General features: G+C 62.5%; 1 protein-coding gene and 1 long non-coding RNA gene across 9 annotated transcripts; one reads left to right on the forward strand and one right to left on the reverse strand.

Annotated features, from left to right (window-relative positions):
- Nucleotides 1-6: 6 nt before the first annotated feature.
- Nucleotides 7-23,655, forward strand: LOC102446875 (butyrophilin subfamily 1 member A1-like). Of its 7 annotated transcripts, none has more exons than XM_075918130.1 (13): nucleotides 7-1,172; nucleotides 1,608-1,783; nucleotides 3,809-3,925; nucleotides 5,182-5,529; nucleotides 7,773-8,057; nucleotides 9,982-10,086; nucleotides 12,070-12,090; nucleotides 12,867-12,887; nucleotides 14,385-14,405; nucleotides 15,016-15,036; nucleotides 15,619-15,645; nucleotides 16,132-16,164; nucleotides 22,375-23,655. In XM_075918130.1, exons 2-13 carry the CDS (start codon nucleotides 1,771-1,773, stop codon nucleotides 22,884-22,886), a joined length of 1,524 nt encoding a protein of 507 aa, XP_075774245.1. In that variant the 5' UTR covers nucleotides 7-1,172; nucleotides 1,608-1,770; the 3' UTR covers nucleotides 22,887-23,655. The 7 variants fall into 7 exon arrangements, with proteins under 7 accessions (XP_075774245.1, XP_075774247.1, XP_075774248.1 ...); XM_075918134.1 differs by having other exon boundaries at nucleotides 8-1,172; nucleotides 1,608-1,773; XM_075918135.1 differs by having other exon boundaries at nucleotides 8-1,172; nucleotides 1,608-1,753.
- Nucleotides 10,562-16,383, reverse strand: LOC142825924 (uncharacterized). Of its 2 annotated transcripts, none has more exons than XR_012900237.1 (3): nucleotides 16,110-16,383; nucleotides 15,478-15,619; nucleotides 10,562-10,694 (listed from the first exon to the last, which is right to left on the reverse strand). It is a non-coding gene; the product is annotated as an uncharacterized LOC142825924 (long non-coding RNA). The 2 variants fall into 2 exon arrangements; XR_012900238.1 differs by lacking the exon at nucleotides 16,110-16,383 and adding an exon at nucleotides 16,001-16,089.
- Nucleotides 23,656-23,977: the final 322 nt, after the last annotated feature.

The following is a 23,977-nucleotide window of genomic DNA, read 5'->3' on the forward strand; positions in this document are numbered from 1 at the left end:
CCAATCGAACGCCCCGGGGTCCCCGGAACAAAGGCCGCGTCCCTAGCGAGCCGCGCGAGGACCCTGCGGGCCTGGGAGCGCCCCGGGGGGGGCGGAGCGGCGGGACCCTGCGGGCCTGGGAGCGCCCCGGCGGGGGCGGAGCGGCGGGACCCTGCGGGCCTGGGAGCGCCCCGGCGGGGGCGGAGCGGCGGGACCCTGCGGGCCTGGGAGCGCCCCGGGGGGAGCGGAGCGGCGGGACCCTGCGGGCCTGGGAGCGCCCCGGGGGGAGCGGAGCGGCGGGACCCTGCGGGCCTGGGAGCGCCCCGGGGGGAGCGGAGCGGCGGGACCCTGCGGGCCTGGGAGCGCCCCGGCGGGAGCGGAGCGGCGGGACCCTGCGGGCCTGGGAGCGCCCCGGCGGGGGCGGAGCGGCGGGACCCTGCGGGCCTGGGAGCGCCCCGGCGGGGGCGGAGCGGCGGGACCCTGCGGGCCTGGGAGCGCCCCGGCGGGGGCGGAGCGGCGGGACCCTGCGGGCCTGGGAGCGCCCCGGCGGGGGCGGAGCGGCGGGACCCTGCGGGCCTGGGAGCGCCCCGGCGGGAGCGGAGCGGCGGGACCCTGCGGGCCTGGGAGCGCCCCGGGGGGAGCGGAGCGGCGGGACCCTGCGGGCCTGGGAGCGCCCCGGCGGGGGCGGAGCGGCGGGACCCTGCGGGCCTGGGAGCGCCCCGGCGGGGGGCGGAGCGGCGGGACCCTGCGGGCCTGGGAGCGCCCCGGCGGGGGCGGAGCGGCGGGACCCTGCGGGCCTGGGAGCGCCCCGGCGGGGGCGGAGCGGCGGGACCCTGCGGGCCTCGGAGCGCCCCGGCGGGGGCGGAGCAGCGGGACCCTGCGGGCCTCGGAGCGCCCCGGTGGGGGCGGAGCGGCGGGACCCGGACCCAGCCCAGCGGCATGTAGCGCCCGGGGCAGGGAGTCGGTGTATAGGCAAAAAGTGAAACCGCTCCGTTTTTGAAGAGGAGGAAGCAAATCTGAGGAGGCAGTGAGGGCAGAGAGAGGGCAGCGGCTACAGCGAGGGACACTGAGTTTGCTCAGTTCGGGTGCGCATGCTCAGTGCACCCAAAGTAGCAAATTCGGAGAAGTTAGTGTTTTGCTCGCTACACCGGCCGCACCCGGCAGAGCGTCCCGCGCCCCGCGGCTCCAGCCCGGTACGTGCTGCCCCCGGGCGGGGCTGGTCGAGCCTGGGAGCGCGCGGGGCGCGGGCGGATGGTTGGAAACACCCGGCGGGAGCCGCCCCGCGAGCACTGGCCCCGCTCCGTGCGGGGTCCCACCCCCGCGGGGTGTCCCTCTGCCCGCCGGCTGGGTTGGGAATTTCTGCCTCTTGCGGGTTGTGCAGAGCGAGGCGCCCGCTCCTGGTCCCCGGGGCGACCTGTGACAAACCCCGCCCGAGACTGCGGGGACAGGCCCCTCGCTGCACGAAGTCTGGTTCCCCGCCCGCTCTCGCTGAGCTTTTCCGCCTCTTGCCGGTGGGGTGAATCCTCTTGGGTTTGTAAAGCCCAATCGAGTCCTGCCGGGAACCAGCCAGGGCAGCAAACCGCAGCTGGTTCCTTCTGCATGTGCCTGAAGCTGATCTTGTGCTCCAGGGTGTCACTGAGGGGGGACTCCAGGCTACACGGACACAGGGAAATGTGTTACACGTTGTGAAACGGATCCTTTCCTCCTTCCTGACAAGCCACTGGCGTTGCAATATCCCGAGGAAACCTATGGGAGGAGGAGCGAGTCAAACCTGGTAGAGTTGGCTGGGAAATGGCACGTTATGGTTGGTTTGGTTTGAATCATGTATTATGGAACACGAAATATTTTGGGTTTTCTTTCTTTCAGGTTTCATTTCGCTCCCCTTTCTCCTTTTCCTTCCTCTTGCCCCCAGTGCCCTTCCCCTCTCCTCTCCTAGCATCATGCTGTCCTCTCCCTACTGCCATTCCCACTGACACCTCCCCTCTCCTTTCCCCTGCCCTTTTCCTCATTGTCTCCCCTTGGTCCCTGGCATTTGTCTGTCCTCCACCCTGCCCCTTGGTGCCCCCCCTTTCTTCTCCTGGCGTGCCCCCCTGCCCTCCACACAAGCCCCTTCCTCTCCTTGCCCTCCTTCCCCTTAGTACACCCCCTGCCCCCCCTCACCTTTTGCATTTCATGTGAAAAGCAGTTTGTGGGGCTGGAGCCGGGCTGCGCAGGGCTGGCCTTACCGTGAGGTGAACTGAGGTGGCCGCCTCAGGTGCCAGACTGGGGGGGACACCACTAGGACCCAGAGTGTAGAAAATTGTGTCTGCTGCTGGTGCAAATGTATTCTCTCTGCTCTAGATGCACAGAGATGGGGGAGTGCTGTGCTGGAGGAAGGAGGGAGCAAGAGACATAACAGGCAGGCAGGAGAAAAGCAGGCATGGGGGGTCATTTGAGCTCCCTGCCTCAGAGGGCAAAATGTTGTGGACCAGCCCTGGGGCTGCAATGGTATTACCACAGTCTCCATCCCAGCTGCTCCTGGTGTGGGACTGTGAGAATGGAGTAGAGGCTGCCCATGGTGCTATTTTTAGTACTGTGGTACTGGTCCCCACAGGCTGCCTGGCTCCAGCTGGAGTTGAGCAGCAGCTGCAGGAGGCCCATTCCAGTGAGGCTGACCCAACTGGAATGTGCATTGTGAGGCTACCCCTTGACTCCAGCTGGAGCTGGAGACACTCACAGGGACTGGGACCTGGGTATTAAAATATAGCACCATAGGTTGCCTCTGCTGCAACTGCTGGGCCCAAACTTGCCCCACCCCATAGAACCAAGCTCTCAAGGCAGCCCGGCAGAGAGGGAGGCCATGCCATCGAACCAGGACCCCACATGGCAGAGGCAGTTCAGTGGGGGGGGGGGTGTAAGTGGAGAGGAAGGGGCTGTGCGCCCCCGGAAGTTACCTCAGCTGCCATTCCCACCCTGCTGGAGGGGAGGGGAAGGAGGCTGTTACGCATAGCAGAGTGCAGTGACTGCAGAGCTAGTGTACCCAGAGACCATGTCTACACTAGGAAACGATTTCAACATCACTAAATTTCACTTAATAACTTCCCTGATTTTACAACATCAAAATAGCGTGTTCCCACTGCAGGGCTTCCCCGCTGTACACCCAAGATATGTTCCAAAACATGGGGGTGTAGAGTGAAACGACGTAAAGCGGGGCTATTTTTTCCCACGGCTGACTTCCATTTGCACTAATTGGTCTCTTTTTTTCTGCATGACGTAAGAGCAGGGAATGGGAGGACGTATAACACAACACTTCCTACAAGGGTCAACAACATTAGTGTACTGGGGAGACGTATAGCAGGAATGCCCTGTATGGGGAAGCCTCAAAAATAGTCCGAAGCAGGCTCCGTTAATGAGGATGTGAGACCTCGACTTAGAGCCCCAGGAAGCCGTAGGGAGTAACTAGTTCAGATTCCTCGGGGGAGCAGTTATTTTGAAATAATGACACTGGAGCGTCCACACTAATGCTATTTCGAAATAGCTATTTCAAAATTAACACTATTCCCCGAGGAAAGCAGGAGTCCAGATTTCGAAATAAGCGGCCCATTATTTGGAAAGAAGGGATTTGTTAGGGTGGATGCTCCACCTCTAAATTCAACCTAAGGGGGGTTATTTTGAACTGAGGCCCTAGTGCAGGCCTGGGGTAAGTGCCTTGTCAGGGTGGATACCTTGAACGTCACAGCGCTGGGGCTGATTTACTGCACAGTGACTTGCCAGTCTAGACTTGGCCTTAATGCTAGTCAGTGTCCTGCTCACTGTGGTCAGTTTTTGTTTTCTCCTTCCTGTTGTTCAGATGAAGTTACGGGGAAGATGAAGGTTCCCTCCATCTGCCAGAGCGCCAGAGCCAGCTCCCCTCTGCCTGGTTTTCTTCTTTTCTTCCTGACTTGTTATGTGCGCAGCATGGAATCAGGTAGGACTCTGCGCTGGGGCTGCTGTTTCTTAGAGGGCTTAAGTCTCAGAAGTGTCTTAACAAGATGCGCAACTCGGAGTCAGTGGAACTTCTCCCAGGGTGCGTCTACACTGCACCGGTATTTTGAAATAACAATGCGGGCGTCTGCACAGCCATTCCTTTCTTTCGAAATAATTTTAAAACAATGGGCGGCTTATTCCAAAATCAGTAAACCTCATTCTGTGAGGAATAACGCCTCCTCCGCAATAGCTATTTCAAAATAAGGCACGTCTAGACGCTCCGCTGCTGCTATTTCAAAATAGCCCCTCACCAGGGTCATTCAAAGTTATTCCTCCCCAGGGCCTCCTGGGGCTCTACATCGAGGTAGCTCGTCTACAGTCTGCCTCGGACTAGTTTTGAGGCTTCCCTGCAGTGCAGACGTGCTATTTTGAAATAAGCGTTCAGTACAGACGTACCCACAGTGTGTAAACATAACACAGCAAGCTCAGTGTAAGCGGGGGGATGGTCCTGCTCCTGTGGAACTCTCCTGGCTTCTGTACGACCCCGGTGAGATGGGCCAGTGACAGGATCTGAGTCCTCGCTCCCACGTCTTTACCCAGGGCCTGTCTACACTGGGCAGTCATTGCAAAAGAACTCCCCTTATTTCAAAATACCAAGGTGAGCGTCCACTCCTGTTTGGGAAGAGGAAAAAGCTTATTTCTAAATAGTTATCTGGGGAATGAATTATTATTTCTGGCAGGGCAGACACAGCCCCAGCGGCCTCCCGGACCTCAAGGGCTCCACTTCCACCTTCCTTCTGGCAGAGTCCTTGGAACTCAGCAAGGCTGGGCCCAGGGTTCCTGCGGGACTAAGTCTAAGATGGGGGCTGAGTTGTCCTCGCTCCATGGTGCTGTCTCCGCACTGGGCACTTCCTACATTGAAAAATGGGGAATGTTAAAGGAAATCCCGTCACCCTGCTCCTGGCTGTGCCACAGGGATGCCGGGGGTCGGACACTTGCTCTGGAGGTGGCCACATGCCCTCAGGCTCAAGGTGGAAGGACTCTTCTCCCTGGCATTAGCTCTCTCAGCTGGGGTCTCCCTCCAGCCCGGCCTGCAAGATCCATAGGCTGGTGACATCTCCTTGTGCCTGGTCTCCTCCCAGTATCTCCAGGGAATACAAACTACAGCAAACAGGACCGGTTTTGTGTGTGCCACTGACTGAATGGAAAGATCTTCTCTCTGAGCTTTTCTCCCTTCTCTCCTGGGACATTCCACAGCACAATTTAAAGTGGTGGGACCTGACCGGCCTGTCACGGCCGTGGTGGGGGAAGAGATCGTGTTACCCTGTCACCTGGCCCCCCGGATGAGCGCTGAGAACATGGCGGTGACTTGGTTCCGGTCCCATCTCTCCCCATTCGTCCATCGCTATAGCGATGGAAAGGACCAGTACGAGCAGCAGATGCCAGAATACCAGCGGAGGACAGAGCTCTTGAAAGATGGTCTGAGCCAGGGGAATGTTACCTTGAAAATTCTCCACGTCAGACTCTCTGATGAAGGGCGGTACAGCTGTTTTGTTCAAAATGGCCTCTTTTTTGAAGAAGCCGTCCTGGAACTAAAAGTGGCAGGTCAGTAGCGTGTGTCTGCACGTCTCTTGGGCATGGCACCGAGTGAGTCGAATTATTTGAGCAGTTTACCCACGGTCTGTTGCCGAGGTGACTCACTTACTTGTACCAAATGTGGAGACAATTGGAGAAGGTGCCCTTGGATTATGACGCCTTCTTCCTCAAGAGTCATCTCACCCTTTCACCGAACACTTCCCGGGTGTGGTAAATGGGCCAAACAGGGTCACAAAACCCGATCTCCCATGGTCTCACGGTTAAATCTAATGCCCAGGAATGGCTTTTTGTTTCCCGAGATAATTGGCCAATATGCAAATTCCCTTCTGTGGGGGGCGACAGCCCCACGCTGGTTGGAAGGGTCAATGCAGGCTGGAGGGGGCCTGGGCAGAGCCCTGGCCCATTGGGGGAGGCTTTGAAAGAGCCAAGCAGGGTGCAGCTTGCAGGGACAGCCCTATAGAGAGAGCTGCCCCGCAGAGAGAGTCAGTGAGGCCCTGGCCAAGGAGGGGGCAGGGCCTGGTTCCCTCAGAGAAGGCACCGTCAGTAGAGCAGGGCTGGGCAGGCCCAGGGGGCTAGAGCGGGAGGCTCCAGCCTGGTCCCTGCCCGGCGCTGGCCTTGCTGCATGGCCAGGAGGTGCAAAGGGCCAGAGGGGAAGTGGCCAGGGAGCGAGAGGCAGTGGGGGGAGCAGAGGGCAGGACAAGGTCCTTCACTGAAGCCTCTGAAGATTGATCTTCACGCGCCGGCTCCCCTGGCCCTTTCCGTGTGAAGCGGCAGCAGGGAAAGTGATGCAGACTGATCAGTCCCTTCTCCTGTGGGTCAGAGCCAGCGTCTTTGTGCTTTGGCTCCCCTGCCCCAACATTGCAGAGCGCCCGGGGGGGGGGGGAGGGTACGATGGACTAGTCGATAGTGCTAACCGGTAAGCTCCTGCTTATCGGTTAGTCGACTGGTCACTGACATCCCTAATCTAGAACAGAGAACCACGTGACTTACTGCCCTGGGACGCTCTGGTGTCACCTTGGGAGGGTCCCTTGCTTTCTGGAGAACACGACACACAGCTGGGAGGAGGAAGAGTTCACCCCATGGTGGGCAGCTCTCTACTGATTCTCATCAGTCAAGTGGTTGAAGATTGTGACGGGGTGAAGGTCACAGACGACCCCTTGGGAGTTCCCCTGGGGTGCTGACACCGCCACTGCCACTCGCCTTCCCGCTCTCTGGGGCTCCTCCCTGCCCGGTCCTGCTGGGCCAGTTCCCTGGTCTCCCCCAGCCAAGGCCAGTTAGGGAGGTCATGCGACTTCCTAAGACCAACCACTGCAACGACTTACAGACAAAAGGCAGTTTGCAGACGATTTAATTAAAAAAATTTAACATCCCAGCATTGGGAACACCCTGGATGGCAGATTGAAACCATGATGCCAGTGCATGCCCCGTATGTCTAATTTCACACACAAGAATGATACAGACACCAAAATAAGAGAAACAGAGCCAGCAGATTATGACATGACATTGCAGCCAGGGAGGTCAAGGCTGGACATTAGGAAAAACTTCCTAGCTGTCAGGATGGTGAAACTTGCCAAGGGGGGTTGTGGAATCTCCATCTCTGAGATATTTAAGTGCCGCTCATACAGACACCTGTCGGGGATGATCTGGTGCTTGGTCCTACCATGGGGGCAGGGGACTGGATTCAGTGATTCTCGAGGTCCCTTCCAGTTCTGCCATTCTATGATTCTATGAAGACTGAGAAGTTACTTGAGCTAATTTGTCCAAAGCACCTTTGAGTTAGTGATATCTGTGTCCAAAATTCCATGTTCTAAAGCATGGCGAGGGGGCAGTCCATTATGAAGATGATTATGCTCAAGTAGGTGTCCAGATATTTCTCCCCTTCTGCTTTAGTTCTGAATATGCAGGGCCAGGTAGAAGAGGTTCCATAATCAAAAAGGTGACATTTCACCTTGAGGCACATTTGAAATACAAGGATTATTTTTCTCTGGTTTTTTTTTCAGAATCTGCTAATGCTAAATTAAATGATCAATTAAAGGGTTTCCTATAGTCCCAAACATGGCACATCTGTGTGGCTCTTGAGAGGGAACAATACTGCAGAGAAAGCTTTCCATCCCTTCCATGAAATAATTAGTTGCTTGTTCATCTAGTTCCCTGAGTCCATAATCATTTGAGAATAAAGGGAAAGTTGAATTTCTTATTCTCTAGGCTCAGTATGTGCATAAATCAACATGGATTTATACATTTGTCTCTAGCTTCAGGCTCTGCTCCTCATGTGTCGGTTGAGGATTACCAGGATGGAGGGATCCGAGTGGTGTGCCGGACGGCTGGGTGGTACCCAGAGCCCCAGGTGACGTGGAGAGATCTCAATGGACAGGCCTTTCCTTCAGCCTCTCAGACAAATACCCAAGAAGCCAATGGACTGTACGGAGCACAAACATCTGCCATTATAATGGAAAATTCCAATCAGAACTTATCCTGTTTGGTCAGGAACACCCGCCTCAGCCAAGAAAAGGAATCAACATTATTTTATATTTCAGGTCAGTGACCATCAAAAACCACACTCTGAGCAGCAACAGAAAAAAAAAAAGACAACAACCTCTTGATCAGATTAAATATGATGTGTATTGAAAACAAACGTACAAACCAAAAACCTCCAAGAAATCTAGTTAATTAATGGTGTCACTTTTTAAAAATTTTAATTTAAGTCTTGTCTACACTAAGAAGATTTTGTCAGTACAGCTCTACCAACAAAACACTTCTAGTGTGGGTCAGTGTTCTCTCTGTTTTTCCATCCATGTGCAGAATACATTTTGTAGTATGCACCAACAGAATGTGCAGATGTGCACCACCAGTAGAAACACATCCCTCTGGCTGAGGGTGCTCTGTGCACTCTGCTAATCAACTTGGTGGCATCTGAATCTCTCCTGAGTGGCCGCCCCAGCACACAGCTTACTGGGAACACTGGTGTGGACACTGCTATACTGGCTAAGCTGTACTTTTTCTGGTCTATCTTATGCCAGAGTCCCAAACTGACATAGCTCTGTTGATAAATATCACAATCCCAACTCACATGGCTCTGCTGTTAGAAATATTTTCTGTTGTAGAGCAAACATGAGGTTTTTCAAATTCCTGCCCGCACTGTGTGGAGTAATCAGACCAACCTAGTTACTTTATGTCTCTGCCAGAAATGCCATAAGGGCACTGACCTGGCTGAAGGATGTGCTGTGTTCTACTTGCTTTCTTTGACTGAGGAAGTTTTGAATGTCTCACCCAAAACCTGTAACTGTATTTGAAGAGTAAAGGGAAGGCGCAGGAGACAAACAGCCAAACATCCTTCCGCTCTGCACAGACGTATGATGGTTAGATATTCTACTGGCTGTTTAGGAGAGAGGGAATAACTCCAGGCAGATCCTTGACCCCATGAAGTCAATTGTTTGAGTTTGATTGAGTTCAGTGGGACCCACATTTCAGCACCACCATCTATGGTTTGTTAAATCCTTGACTGCAAGAGGTTCATGTCTGAAGCTTTGGAAAAGGGCAGCCAATAGAGGGGTGTAAAGTGGCCAAGAATGCAGTCTGGGCAGTGAGATGGTGGCCGTGGTGTTTAGCTTTGGTTTCATGGCAGGGAAAGTGGAGCATTGAGGCCAGGGAGGAGGAGGGGACAGAAGTGAAGACAGGGGGTGTTCCAGAATTTGGCAGTGTGGGCAGAGAGAAAAGGTCTGACCAGGGTGATGTTTCACAGGAAGAAGTGGTGGGATTTAGATCTGAGGTTTAAAGAGGAGAACCACAAATCATAAATCGCTTCCCGCACAGTGGTTTGGATGAATTGTGATTATGATTCATTGACAGATGATGGGGTAAATAGTGGATCTACAAGCTGTTGTTTCCAGACAACCCAGCAGTTTCTGAGTGTTCTGTAACACTGACGGCCTTGTGCTCCCTGGCATAACACCTGGTGATCAGAGACTTTAACTGTGAACACTCGGGCCTGTTACTGTTACTAGCAGCAGGTACTATGTTAGATAGCTGGAATGAGACAGTAGCCCTGCTGTGCTGTGCTCTGCACAAAGCCACAGACTGACAGTCAGTGCCTACTACAAAGAACAAGCATCAAAATAATCAGGACCCCACAAAGGCTGGCCAGGAAATGGAGCCCAGAGAGGGGAAAGAGCTCGTCCAGGTTCCCACGGCAGATCTCACAAGTCCCACCCCGCTGCCCCAGGGACTGGAGACTGATCGTTGTCTCCCATGGCACGCCAGGCCAGGCTCACTCGCACACCAGTGTACAAATGTGGTGGCTGTCTTGGTTGCTTTGTGGTGTTTGGTGCCGTGCCGATGGGGCCACGTTCCCTCCTTTGTGTCCAACTGGTCCCACGGGGGCGGCCTTACACACATGGAGTCATCAGAGCTGGGTCCCTGCTCACTGAGTAACGTGGGTGCCTCTGGGCTTGTGTTTTTCAGATCCCTTTTTCCCAAAGGTGAATCCCTGGATGGCGTCTCTGGGAGTGACCCTGGTGGTTTTGCTGGGCTCCTTTGCCCTGAGTGTTTATCTCTTCAGAATCAAAGGTAAATGATGGAGCAGGAAATACAGGGACGCCCACAAGGGATTTCCTTCAAAGCCGCGCGCAGGGACAGATCTGACACTGGGCCTGGCATGACGGGAGCTTAGAACTGCCCCACCCCGCAGCACAGGGCTGGAAATGCCACTGAGGTTCCCCTCTGTCCGTGGGCTGATCGTCTGCAGCAGCCCCTGGCTGCAGGCTCAGGGGACTCCCCAGGACCTGACGGCAGCGCCGGAGGACGGGGTGAAAAGCTCAGTCCTCTGCCCTGGGCCATCCCCACCCACCTTTGCAGAGGGGCCTATTGCGCCAGCTGGGCCTCCTCCACCCAATGGCACAGCAGGGAGCCAGGGAGCCCAGGCCTGGGACTACGGAGGTTTCATTCCCCTCACTCCCTTGTGTGGCGAGTTCTGCCAGACACGGGCTTGTCAAAGTGCAGCCGCCAGGTGGTTCGTACTTACGGACACGCAGGGGGATGGGATTGGAAGGAGGCAAATAGGCAGCGGGGCCGGACCAGAGAGCCAGATCACAGCAGGTATCTGCATCCTGCTCCGTCTTCCCTCTCCCCGTTCTCTGGGGTCACTCCCGTCTGGCTCTGGTCTCCCTTTGTTATGCCTTTAAGAAGCACAGGGGATCTTTTTCAGGGGAGAAGGCAACACACCATGTTTATTAAGAAGACAGCAGAGAAGCAGTTAGCATACCGTCATAAAGACACCCCCCCAACAACAACTGTATAGAGTATTAGACAAGATCAATAGTTACTAGGGGTACAACTTAATCTTCAATACTAGCAGGGAGCAAGGCCTTGCAGTAACATTATTTAATTACGAGAGACCGAGAAAGAGAACTTACGAGCAAGTCATTACATCAAATCATTATGCTCATACTTATAATCTTATAACCAATATGAAATATACATTTTTGCTACACCTTCGCACATGGCACTGCCAAGCCTGATTTCTATACTTAAAATCATTTTTTGCTAATCAAGAGCCGTGCTCCCTTGTTCTGCACTAGCGCTCCTTGAGGAACGCTATGTAAATAAATGTGTTCTCTGATGAGGAAAAGCACTCAGAGCCATTTGGTAAGTCTCCTTCTCTCTTTCCATGTGTGGCATTGTTGTACATGCTCATGTCCTTGTAGCAGCGTGGGGAAGGGGGTGGGGATGGTGTTTCCTGGTTCTTTTGGAAGATTTGCTATTCACATTTTTTAAAACAGGGGAAGCTTAAGGACACGTCTGTACTTACCAGACACTTGACTCTCTGGAGGTCAATCTTCTGGCCTTTGATATAGCGGGTCTAGTATAGATCTGTCCTGACCTACTACAGCTGCGGGAGACTACACAAAGGATGTGGACGCATTGGAGAGGGTCCAGCGGAGGGCAACCAAAATGATTCGGGGGCTGGAGCAGATGACCTATGAGGAGAGGCTGAGGGGTTTGGGTCTGTTTAGTCTGCAGACGACAAGAGTGAGGGGGGATTTGAGAGCAGCCGCCAGCTTCCTGGGGGGGGTTCCAAAGAGGCTGGAGAGAGGCTGTTCTCAGTGGTAGTAGATGGCAGAACAAGGAGCAATGGTGTCAAGGTACAGTGGGGGGAGGTCTAAGTTGGATATTGTGAAAAACAATTTCCCTGGGCGGGTGGGGAAGCGCTGGGCTGGGTTCCCGAGGGAGGGGGTGGAGTCTCCATCCCCAGAGGGGTTTAAGTCCTTGCTCGACAAAGGCCTGGCTGGGTTGATTTAGTCGGGATTGGTCCTGCCTTGGGCAGGGGCGTGGACCCGATGGCTCCTGAGGTCTCTGCCCACCCAGGGATTCTATGAACTCAGACACAACCGTCCAGGCCCAGGAGAACTTCCTCGGGAAGGGCTATCTGCTGAATGTCCATAGAAAGCCGGCATCTTTCCCAATGGATTGTGTGACTGTAGGATGTTGCTTCTCACTCTGTTTAATAGGCCGGGGCTGACAATCACTGACCTTTCTTTCTGTGCTTTTCAGGGAAACTTACTGGAGAAGTGGGTAAGTTTCAAATGGCCCTTTCCCCTCGGGGGCCCAGGTGGGGGAGGGCACACAGGACATGCAGCCTCACCGGCGGTCTGGAGCCGCACACCGTTGTCTCTCATTGGTGGGGGTCTGGGAGCTGCGTGGCTTCCCCCCTTCCAGTCAGATGGAGAGGGCAGGCCCAGCAGTGGCCTTGGCCAAGCCCAACCCACCAGCGGCCAGAGGGGAGAGAGCTGGGCCAGCCTCAGTCAGGCCCAACTCCCAGCCCTCCCTTCCCCAGCGGTGGGAGGGGAGAGAGCCGGCCGGCGTGGTCTTGATCTGGCCCAACCCCCTTCTCTCGCTGGCCGGAGTGGGGAGAGCTGGGACAGGCAGGGCTGCTGTGCCTCAGCCTGGCTCTCCCCAGGGCCAAGAGGGGCTGCCCACCCCTGAGAGGTGGGTGGGTGAGTGTAGCGAGCAGCGGTAGCAGCCCCTTTAAATTGAAACATGAATCAGGATGAGATTCAGCCTCACAGCTCAGCATCTGGCACAGAGCTGGATCAGCATGAGGACTGTGCGTTGTGCTTATTAAGGGACCCGTGTGTGATTTCATTTGGTATTAAATAAGGAATTGGGATGAGCGCAAATCTGATCAGTTTTGCCCCGGTAAATACGAAACAGTTGCCAACAGAAAATGGAGGTTTGCTTATGACCCGGTGTTAGGGAGTCATGCAATGAAAGGCTCTTTTAATCTGCAGTGACTGGAAATATTCTTACCTAATTTGTGTTTGTATCTGGGTCTTTATTTTATTTTCTAGAGAAACATCTTAGTACGATTGGTAAGTTGGATTTTTCCCATTGGAGCCTTTTCTGCGCCCTGTTGGGCTGTTCCATTGACTAGAAGATTTCCCCGGCCTTGCTCAGGTCCTTACCGGGAATCATTTGTGTGGGGTTTTTTGTTTTTCATGCAAAGCCGTGCTCTGGGGTGGGGCTGGGGTGAGGGGCTCAGTTTGCAGGCTGCCCTGGGAGAGAACAGCCTGTGTCATTGTAACAGTTTGGGCTCAGGTGAGAAGCACCCGGCTGAGAAGCACATGGGAGCCGTGGGGGCTCGGGTAAGGAAGAGGTGGGGGCATTCAAGTGCTGAGTGGCCTTGCGGGCCTTGGGTGTGGGGAGGGGCTCAGCAGCCATGTGGCCTTGCGAGGATTGGGGTGGCGGGGAGGAGGCGCCCGAGAGCCCCAGAGCCTCACGAAAGTTTGGGTGGGGGAGGGGTGTGCAGGACGTGTGCGGTGTAACCCGGGGTCCGAGGGCAGGGGGGGTGTGGAGAGGCGCGGAATAGGAGAGCGGAGTCTGGGGAAATAGAACCGAACGAGAGAATCTGGTCATAGCAAATCCATCTGTTTTCTGCAACCTCCTTCCCCTCCTGCCCTGGCTAGTCCCCAGGGGGTTACCACTGTCTGTCTCTGGTCCTAGGCTTTAGGCCTGGCCTCTCATATCTGTAATGCACATTTATTTTGTTATTAAAGTGTAGCTCACCCCGGCTGTACAGAGATAGGCCCCTGTAGTAAATCGGTAAAAAACACATTTGTTCCTCAGTTCAGTAATAAAAATAACCCCATATTCACCTAACTCGTACTCCGCTCTGGGGAGGCCACATCTGGAGTATTGCCTCCAGTTCTGGGCCCCCCACTACAGAAAGGCTGTGGACGCATTGGAGAGGGGCCAGCGGAGGGCGACCAAAAAGATTCGGGGGCTGGAGCATATGACTTATGAGGAGAGGCTGAGGGAGTTGGGTCTGTTCAGTTTGCAGAAGAGAAGAGTGAGGGGGGATTTGAGAGCAGCCTGCAACTCCCTGAGCGGAGGGGGGGGAAGGAAGGGTTCCAAAGAGGATGGAGAGAGGCAGGTGGCAGAACAAGGAGCAATGGGCTCACGTTGCAGTGGGGGAGGTCTCGGTTGGATATTAGGAAACACTATTTCCCTAGGCGGGTGGGAAGCACTGGGCTGGGTTCCCGAGGGAGGGGGTGGAGTCTGCATCCCTAGAGGGGTTTAAGTCCCGGCTGGACAAAGCCCTGGCTGGGATGATGGAGTTGGGTTGGTCCTGCCTAGAGCAGGGGCTGGATCTGATGACTCCTGAGGTCTCTGCCAGCCCTGGGGTTCTATGAACTCGGACCCAGCCGTCCAGGCCCAGGAGAACTTCCTCGGGAAGGGCTCTCTGCCGAATGTCCAAAGAAAGCCGGCGTCTTTCCCAATGGATTGTGTGACTGTAGGATGTCCCTTCTCACACTGGCTCATGGAGCAAGGGGCTGACAATCCCTGACCTTTCTTTCTGTGCTTTTCAGGGAAACTTACTGGAGAAGTGGGTAAGTGTCAAAAGGCCCTTTTCTCTCTGTGGCTTGGGCTGGGGACAGGGCAGGCTCAGGTGCTCAGGTGGGGAGGCGTGTGCACTATTCTTTGTGGAGTGACACAGAAAAGGATTCTCCCTGGTTCCTTGCTGTGGTCACACCCCACGTCCCAGCCCCCCAGAGCCAGGGAGAGGACGTTGTGGGGTCCATGAGGGGCCGTGCAGGGGTCACAGTCACCCCCTCAAGGCGAGTTCAGAGGTCACTGATGTTAGGGCTACACAGCAGTTGCACATGAAGAGCTGAGCCCTGGGAACAGACTCAGGACTCGCAGGGTCCCAGAGCTCGGGCCCAGTGTTACAGCCCCCGGCCCATGTCCCGCCAGCGGACACGAGCCGGTTGTGGATGGTCAGTTGCTGTGTGGCTGTCTCATGGGGCTCCACAGGTGCTCTGTGCCCTGCCCGTGGGTTGGCCAATGGACCCTTCTCCCCAGACCTCTGGAGCTGACCCGCCCACGCCCTGAATCAGTGGGGTTGGGAGGGGCAGGCGGCCTGGTGGGGGGGGGGGTTACATCCGTCCTGTGAGAGGGGCACTTAGTTACTGTGTGTGTGTCTCCTCCTGTCTTCCCTAGGGACCCTCCAGAGAGAACTTGGTAAGTTCCCTGTTTCTCCCAGGCAGCCTTGTCCCTGGGTCAATCGATCTGTCACCTTCTGCCCCCCCCCCCGCCAAGTCCAGCCCCTGCTCTGCCCCATCCTGCCTCCTTTCGTCCTTCCTCTGCTCTCTCCCTTCCCTCAAGACCTTCCCCCAGGGAAATGTATGGGGCAGCATAGATACGGGCAGACAGGGCCAGTAGATGCATGGAGACCCCCTGCTCCCTCCCCCCAAACCCTGCCAGGGGGGTGCCCACTGGCCACGAGGAGGGTGTGAGGCCTGGCACTGGCCCGAAGGTAAATTGACCCTGTTCCGCCTGCTTTAGACACTGGCGCTACCTGGTCCCCTGAAGCAGTGAGGGGGCTGAGAGGGGGGGACCTTTGTGTCTCTGTGCCAAAGGGGGGCTGGGCACATTCGATGGAGCGAGGGGCAAAGCACTTACCTAGCGCCCCAAAACGGGCCCTTGTTCCTGCGTCACGTGGCTCTCGCCCGGGTTCACCGTAAGGCGGCTGCTCCTCATCCCAGAGCCCCGGGGCTGCTGCCTTTGGTAGCTGAGTTCTCACCCCTCCGTATTTGCTTTCAGCCTGGAGAAGAGACATCGTCTGCCCAGGTAAGTACAGCTCCTGTGGAATCAGTCCGCAAACCCCCTGCCCCGGGACTGCCCCTCTCAGGCAGAGCCTCTGTGCTCTGCCCCTCGGGGCGGCGCTGTGCTGAGGGGGAAGGCGCAAAGGCTGCTGGGACCAGAACAGCTGGTTTGGGGGCCTAAAAGGGTTCTCTGGGCGCACTGGGAGCCCGAAGGCGTCTCAGCGAGATGCTGTTCTTGCCCCTGGGGGGGCAGGTGGGCAAAGGGCTGGGCCAGGGCTTGGTGCTCGTTTCAGTTCTCAGAAGCCCGCCATTTCTGGGAGACAGAGAGGACAAGGCCATGTCCCCGTCCAGCACTGGGCACAGTCACGTCCGGTTCTGACCCAGTGCCGGGGAGCAGACGCAGCTCTCAACGGCCATCCCTCCCGGCGAGCGGCCTCCCTCTGCACCGCCCTGCCCTCTGCTATTGCCCTTGCTCGGAGGGGCTCTCACTCTGATCCCGTGTTGCTTTCAGGGCTGGGAAGCGCTGCGCCGCCTGTACTAGAAGGTAAGTCGAGTTCAGGGTCTGTCAGTGTCCCAGTGCCATTTGCTGCTGACTGTGACTGGGGGAGGGGACTTGGTTGCTCAGGGCAGAGCTCACAGGCAGAGTTCACAGCAGGGGCTGAAGGCAGGTTGTGCAGCCCTGGCCTGACATGCAGCCTTGGGTCCAGATTCCAGGCACCGTCCCTCCCCTGCCTCCTGGGCCGTGCGCCCGGCAGAGCTTCCTGGGCACAGGCCCAGCCTGGCCGCACAGGGCCAAGAGAGCCCTCCTCCTCCTCCTCCTCCCCACGAGCTCCATGGCTGTTCCTGCTCATCTTCCCGCCTTCCCCCTGTGCCCACACAGGGAGGCACGTCAGGATGGGGAAGGCACCAGCAGACTGAGGGAGGGGGCAGCATTTAAGGGGGCTGGAGGGCTGGCAGTGCCTGGTAAGAACGGGAGGGTGGGAGAGCAGCAGGCAGCAGCTGAATGGGGCTAGTGGGGGGGGGCAGTGGGCGAGGGGGCAGGTGGTCGGGCTGGAGGGCTGGTGGGGGGCAGTGGGCGAGGGGGCAGGTGGTCGGGCTGGAGGGCTGGTGGGGGGCAGTGGGCGGGGGGGCAGGTGGTCGGGCTGGAGGGCTGGTGGGGGGCAGTGGGCGGGGGGGCAGGTGGTCGGGCTGGAGGGCTGGTGGGGGGCAGTGGGCCGGGGGGCAGGTGGTCGGGCTGGAGGGCTGGTGGGGGGGCAGTGGGCGGGGGGGCAGGTGGGCGGGCTGGAGGGCTGGTGGGGGGCAGTGGGCGGGGGGGCAGGTGGGCGGGCTGGAGGGCTGGTGGGGGGCAGTGGGCGGGGGGGCAGGTGGGCGGGCTGGAGGGCTGGTGGGGGGCAGTGGGCGGGGGGGCAGGTGGTCGGGCTGGAGGGCTGGTGGGGGGCAGTGGGCGGGGGGGCAGGTGGTCGGGCTGGAGGGCTGGTGGGGGGCAGTGGGTGGGGGGGCAGGTGGGCGGGCTGGAGGGCTGGTGGGGGGCAGTGGGCGGGGGGGCAGGTGGGCGGGCTGGAGGGCTGGTGGGGGGCAGTGGGCGGGGGGGCAGGTGGGCGGGCTGGAGGGCTGGTGGGGGGCAGTGGGCGGGGGGGCAGGTGGGCGGGCTGGAGGGCTGGTGGGGGGCAGTGGGCGGGGGGGCAGGTGGTCGGGCTGGAGGGCTGGTGGGGGGGCAGTGGGCGGGGGGGCAGGTGGTCGGGCTGGAGGGCTGGTGGGGGGGCAGTGGGCGGGGGGGCAGGTGGTCGGGCTGGAGGGCTGGTGGGGGGCAGTGGGCGGGGGGGCAGGTGGTCGGGCTGGAGGGCTGGTGGGGGGCAGTGGGCGAGGGGGCAGGTGGTCGGGCTGGAGGGCTGGTGGGGGGCAGTGGGCGGGGGGGCAGGTGGGCGGGCTGGAGGGCTGGTGGGGGGCAGTGGGCGGGGGGGCAGGTGGGCGGGCTGGAGGGCTGGTGGGGGGCAGTGGGCGGGGGGGCAGGTGGGCGGGCTGGAGGGCTGGTGGGGGGCAGTGGGCGGGGGGGCAGGTGGGCGGGCTGGAGGGCTGGTGGGGGGCAGTGGGCGGGGGGGCAGGTGGGCGGGCTGGAGGGCTGGTGGGGGGCAGTGGGCGGGGGGGCAGGTGGGCGGGCTGGAGGGCTGGTGGGGGGCAGTGGGCGGGGGGGCAGGTGGGCGGGCTGGAGGGCTGGTGGGGGGCAGTGGGCGGGGGGGCAGGTGGGCGGGCTGGAGGGCTGGTGGGGGGCAGTGGGCGGGGGGGCAGGTGGGCGGGCTGGAGGGCTGGTGGGGGGCAGTGGGCGGGGGGGCAGGTGGTCGGGCTGGAGGGCTGGTGGGGGGCAGTGGGCGGGGGGGCAGGTGGTCGGGCTGGAGGGCTGGTGGGGGGCAGTGGGCGGGGGGGCAGGTGGGCGGGCTGGAGGGCTGGTGGGGGGCAGTGGGCGGGGGGGCAGGTGGGCGGGCTGGAGGGCTGGTGGGGGGCAGTGGGCGGGGGGGCAGGTGGTCGGGCTGGAGGGCTGGTGGGGGGCAGTGGGCGAGGGGGCAGGTGGGCGGGCTGGAGGGCTGGTGGGGGGCAGTGGGCGGGGGGGCAGGTGGGCGGGCTGGAGGGCTGGTGGGGGGCAGTGGGCGGGGGGGCAGGTGGTCGGGCTGGAGGGCTGGTGGGGGGCAGTGGGCGAGGGGGCAGGTGGTCGGGCTGGTGGGGGGGCAGTGGGCGGGGGGGCAGGTGGTCGGGCTGGTGGGGGGGCAGTGGGCGGGGGGGCAGGTGGGCGGGCTGGAGGGCTGGTGGGGGGCAGTGGGCGGGGGGGCAGGTGGTCGGGCTGGTGGGGGGGCAGTGGGCGGGGGGGCAGGTGGTCGGGCTGGTGGGGGGGCAGTGGGCGGGGGGGCAGGTGGGCGGGCTGGAGGGCTGGTGGGGGGCAGTGGGCAGGGGGGCAGGTGGTCGGGCTGGAGGGCTGGTGGGGGGCAGTGGGCGGGGGGGCAGGTTGTCGGGCTGGAGGGCTGGTGGGGGGCAGTGGGCGGGGGGGCAGGTTGTCGGGCTGGAGGGCTGGTGGGGGGCAGTGGGCGGGGGGGCAGGTGGTCGGGCTGGAGGGCTCGTGGGGGGCAGTGGGCGGGGGGGCTGGTGACGGGCTGGAGGGCTGGTGGGGGGGCAGTGGGCGGGGGGGCAGGTGGTCGGGCTGGAGGGCTGGTGGGGGGCAGTGGGCGGGGGGGCAGGTTGTCGGGCTGGAGGGCTGGTGGGGGGCAGTGGGCGGGGGGGCAGGTGGTCGGGCTGGAGGGCTGGTGGGGGGCAGTGGGCGGGGGGGCAGGTGGTCGGGCTGGAGGGCTGGTGGGGGGCAGTGGGCGGGGGGGCAGGTGGTCGGGCTGGAGGGCTGGTGGGGGGCAGTGGGCGGGGGGGCAGGTGGGCGGGCTGGAGGGCTGGTGGGGGGCAGTGGGCGGGGGGGCAGGTGGTCGGGCTGGAGGGCTGGTGGGGGGCAGTGGGCGGAGGGGCAGGTGGTCGGGCTGGAGGGCTGGTGGGGGGCAGTGGGCGGGGGGGCAGGTGGTCGGGCTGGAGGGCTGGTGGGGGGCAGTGGGCGGGGGGGCAGGTGGTCGGGCTGGAGGGCTGGTGGGGGGCAGTGGGCGGGGGGGCAGGTGGTCGGGCTGGAGGGCTGGTGGGGGGCAGTGGGCGGGGGGGCAGGTGGTCGGGCTGGAGGGCTGGTGGGGGGCAGTGGGCGAGGGGGCAGGTGGTCGGGCTGGAGGGCTGGTGGGGGGCAGTGGGCGGGGGGGCAGGTGGTCGGGCTGGAGGGCTGGAGGGGGGCAGTGGGCGGGGGGGCAGGTGGTCGGGCTGGAGGGCTGGTGGGGGGCAGTGGGCGGGGGGGCAGGTGGTCGGGCTGGAGGGCTGGTGGGGGGCAGTGGGCGGGGGGGCAGGTGGTCGGGCTGGAGGGCTGGTGGGGGGGCAGTGGGCGGGGGGGCAGGTGGTCGGGCTGGAGGGCTGGTGGGGGGCAGTGGGCGAGGGGGCAGGTGGGCGGGGGGGCAGGTGGTCGGGCTGGAGGGCTGGTGGGGGGCAGTGGGCGGGGGGGCAGGTGGTCGGGCTGGAGGGCTGGTGGGGGGCAGTGGGCGGGGGGGCAGGTGGTCGGGCTGGAGGGCTGGTGGGGGGCAGTGGGCGGGGGGGCAGGTGGTCGGGCTGGAGGGCTGGTGGGGGGCAGTGGGCGGGGGGGCAGGTGGTCGGGCTGGAGGGCTGGTGGGGGGCAGTGGGCGAGGGGGCAGGTGGTCGGGCTGGAGGGCTGGTGGGGGGCAGTGGGCGGGGGGGCAGGTGGTCGGGCTGGAGGGCTGGTGGGGGGCAGTGGGCGGGGGGGCAGGTGGGCGGGCTGGAGGGCTGGTGGGGGGGCAGTGGGCGGGGGGGCAGGTGGTCGGGCTGGAGGGCTGGTGGGGGGCAGTGGGCGGGGGGGCAGGTGGTCGGGCTGGAGGGCTGGTGGGGGGCAGTGGGCGGGGGGGCAGGTGGTCGGGCTGGAGGGCTGGTGGGGGGGCAGTGGGCGGGGGGGCAGGTGGGCGGGCTGGAGGGCTGGTGGGGGGCAGTGGGCGGGGGGGCAGGTGGGCGGGCTGGAGGGCTGGTGGGGGGCAGTGGGCGGGGGGGCAGGTGGGCGGGCTGGAGGGCTGGTGGGGGGCAGTGGGCGGGGGGGCAGGTGGGCGGGCTGGAGGGCTGGTGGGGGGCAGTGGGCGGGGGGGCAGGTGGTCGGGCTGGAGGGCTGGTGGGGGGCAGTGGGCGGGGGGGCAGGTGGTCGGGCTGGAGGGCTGGTGGGGGGCAGTGGGCGAGGGGGCAGGTGGTCGGGCTGGAGGGCTGGTGGGGGGCAGTGGGCGGGGGGGCAGGTGGGCGGGCTGGAGGGCTGGTGGGGGGCAGTGGGCGGGGGGGCAGGTGGGCGGGCTGGAGGGCTGGTGGGGGGGCAGTGGGCGGGGGGGCAGGTGGTCGGGCTGGAGGGCTGGTGGGGGGCAGTGGGCGGGGGGGCAGGTGGTCGGGCTGGAGGGCTGGTGGGGGGCAGTGGGCGGGGGGGCAGGTGGTCGGGCTGGAGGGCTGGGGGGGGGGAAGTGGGCGGGGGGGCAGGTGGGCGGGCTGGAGGGCTGGTGGGGGGCAGTGGGGGGGGGGCAGGTGGGCGGGCTGGAGGGCTGGTGGGGGGCAGTGGGGGGGGGGCAGGTGGTCGGGCTGGAGGGCTGGTGGGGGGCAGTGGGCGGGGGGGCAGGTGGTCGGGCTGGAGGGCTGGTGGGGGGCAGTGGGCGGGGGGGCAGGTGGTCGGGCTGGAGGGCTGGTGGGGGGCAGTGGGCGGGGGGGCAGGTGGTCGGGCTGGAGGGCTGGTGGGGGGCAGTGGGCGAGGGGGCAGGTGGTCGGGCTGGAGGGCTGGTGGGGGGCAGTGGGCGGGGGGGCAGGTGGTCGGGCTGGAGGGCTGGTGGGGGGCAGTGGGCGGGGGGGCAGGTGGTCGGGCTGGAGGGCTGGTGGGGGGGCAGTGGGCGGGGGGGCAGGTGGTCGGGCTGGAGGGCTGGTGGGGGGGCAGTGGGCGGGGGGGCAGGTGGTCGGGCTGGAGGGCTGGTGGGGGGGCAGTGGGCGGGGGGGCAGGTGGTCGGGCTGGAGGGCTGGTGGGGGGCAGTGGGCGGGGGGGCAGGTGGTCGGGCTGGAGGGCTGGTGGGGGGGCAGTGGGCGGGGGGGCAGGTGGTCGGGCTGGTGGGGGGGCAGTGGGCGGGGGGGCAGGTGGTCGGGCTGGAGGACTGGTGGGGGGCAGTGGGCGGGGGGGCAGGTGGTCGGGCTGGAGGGCTGGTGGGGGGCAGTGGGCGGGGGGGCAGGTGGTCGGGCTGGAGGGCTGGTGGGGGGCAGTGGGCGGGGGGGCAGGTGGTCGGGCTGGAGGGCTGGTGGGGGGCAGTGGGCGAGGGGGCAGGTGGTCGGGCTGGAGGGCTGGTGGGGGGCAGTGGGCGGGGGGGCAGGTGGTCGGGCTGGAGGGCTGGTGGGGGGCAGTGGGCGGGGGGGCAGGTGGTCGGGCTGGAGGGCTGGTGGGGGGGCAGTGGGCGGGGGGGCAGGTGGTCGGGCTGGAGGGCTGGTGGGGGGGCAGTGGGCGGGGGGGCAGGTGGTCGGGCTGGAGGGCTGGTGGGGGGGCAGTGGGCGGGGGGGCAGGTGGTCGGGCTGGAGGGCTGGTGGGGGGCAGTGGGCGGGGGGGCAGGTGGTCGGGCTGGAGGGCTGGTGGGGGGGCAGTGGGCGGGGGGGCAGGTGGTCGGGCTGGTGGGGGGGCAGTGGGCGGGGGGGCAGGTGGTCGGGCTGGAGGACTGGTGGGGGGCAGTGGGCGGGGGGGCAGGTGGTCGGGCTGGAGGGCTGGTGGGGGGCAGTGGGCGGGGGGGCAGGTGGTCGGGCTGGAGGGCTGGTGGGGGGCAGTGGGCGGGGGGGCAGGTGGTCGGGCTGGAGGGCTGGTGGGGGGCAGTGGGCGGGGGGGCAGGTGGGCGGGCTGGAGGGCTGGTGACGGGCTGGAGGCAACTGGTAGTTGAGTTGCTGGATTCAGTCTCACCCAGCAACTCCCTTGAACCTTCCCTTGCTGCTGCCCTGGGCCTCCCGCTCCCCATCTCCCCTTGGGCTGGGCCGAGACCTCAGGGCTGCTCCCCACTCAGAGCCGGGCGCCCCGGGGGGCAGGAGAGTCCCTGAGTCACGGCCCAGCTGGGGCAGATTCTGTCCCTGACGCCATCGACCCCCCAGGGCCGAGCTCTGCCCCTCACGCTCTGATTCTCCCCCCCCCCAGCCAACGTGACTCTGGATCCAGACACGGCGCATCCCCGGCTCGTCCTGTCGGAGGATGGGAAACGTGTGAGATGGGAATGGACATGGCAGCCACTGCCCGACACCCCGGAGAGATTTGACACTGTGCCCTGTGTGCTGGGCCGGGAGGGCTTCACCTCGGGGAGACATTGCTGGGAGGCGGAGATGGGGGGTGGGCGAGACTGGGGGGTGGGGGTGGCCAGAGAGTCTGTGAGCACTAAGGGAGAGCTCAGCCTGAGCCCCCAGGGCGGGATCTGGGGTGTGCGGCAGTGGGGGGATCACTTCCTGTCTCTCACTGGCCCTGCGGCCCTCCTGTCCCTGAGCCCCCCCAGCAGGATCCGGGTTTGTCTGGACTGTGACCGGGGGCAGGTGACATTTATCGATGCTGGAACCGAGGCCCCGATCTTCACTTTCCCGCCGGGCTCCCTCCCCGGGGAGAGAATCCGACCCTGGATCTTGATGTGGGACACAAAAACACTCCGACTGTCTCCATGACAACAGCCCCTCTGGCCTCACACCCCCCAGACTCTGTGACCCTGGACGACTCCCCTGTACCCCACCCCGGCTCCTCCTCTCTGTGACCCCAGAAGCTCCCCCCCTCCCTCCCTGTGGGGCAGAGCTGGGGGCTGGGCAGGGGCAGAGCGAACAGCCGGGCTGGGGACAGGCGGAGTTCAGATCAGGTCACACAAATCGACCAGCCCAACGGCTCTGCCCCGCACTAGCCCCCCGGCTTCGGGGCTCTGGGGCCAGCTGGGCTCAGGAAAGCAGCCGCCCTGGCTCCTGAAGCTGCCGCCTGCTGGGAACGTTGCTCTCCCTGCAGAGCTGGAGCCAAGGAGCGAGCTCCAGGCGGGGGCTGGGCTATTGCAACGCTGAACGGCGCTGCCTGGGATTGTAGCTGCCCAGAAAATCCCTGGCACGACGCTGCGAGCCCCCAGCCTGAGTGACGGGGGGTGGGAGTGTCTGGGACAGGCCAGCAGGCCCGGCAGGGAGCTGCCTGAGCTAGTCTATGGGGGGCGCTCACCAGGGAACAGCAGAGCAGCCAGACGGGGTCCAACCAAAGGCCCCTCCGGCCCCGTGTCCTGTCGGCCCCCAGTGGCCAGTGCCAGGTGCCCCAGGGGGAGGGAACATCCAGTGACCCCTCCCCTGTCGCCCATTCCCAGCCCCCCACACACAGACCAGGGCCCCCTCCCTGCCCAGCCCCTGTGTAACTTGTGTGTGGGGAACTGTGTGGGAATCAGTCGCTTGAATAAAATGTTTCCATCTGCCCCTGTGCGGTTGCTCTCTGGTGTGTCCCCCCTCTAGGAAATGGATTGTTGCTGCAAAGGGGGGGGGGGGGCTTTGCTGTCTCTAGGGGGTAGATTTTGTGGGGGGAGGGGTGTTTGCCGTTCAGACTATTCTTCTGAACAGAAGCAGGACTCAGATTCTCTGTGAACTCACGACTGGACTCAGGTACCCGGGACCCTGCGCTGCTGCGTGTGTGTCGGTGCAGAGACACTTGGGTGCAGCGGGGCAGGGGCTCTTTAAGGACATAACATAAGATCGGCCATATGGAGTCGGACCAATGGTCCATCCAGCCCAGAGTTCCA

This window comes from Pelodiscus sinensis, unplaced genomic scaffold (assembly GCF_049634645.1).
Source record: "Pelodiscus sinensis isolate JC-2024 unplaced genomic scaffold, ASM4963464v1 ctg68, whole genome shotgun sequence".
Taxonomy (NCBI): domain Eukaryota; kingdom Metazoa; phylum Chordata; order Testudines; family Trionychidae; genus Pelodiscus; species Pelodiscus sinensis.

Coding starts and splice junctions, on each gene's coding strand:
- LOC102446875 (XM_075918130.1), top strand. Junction 5,530..7,772: donor CCTGGAACTAAAAGTGGCAG/GTCAGTAGCGTG, acceptor ATTTGTCTCTAG/CTTCAGGCTCTGCTCCTCAT. Junction 16,165..22,374: donor TGCGCCGCCTGTACTAGAAG/GTAAGTCGAGTT, acceptor CCCCCCCCCCAG/CCAACGTGACTCTGGATCCA.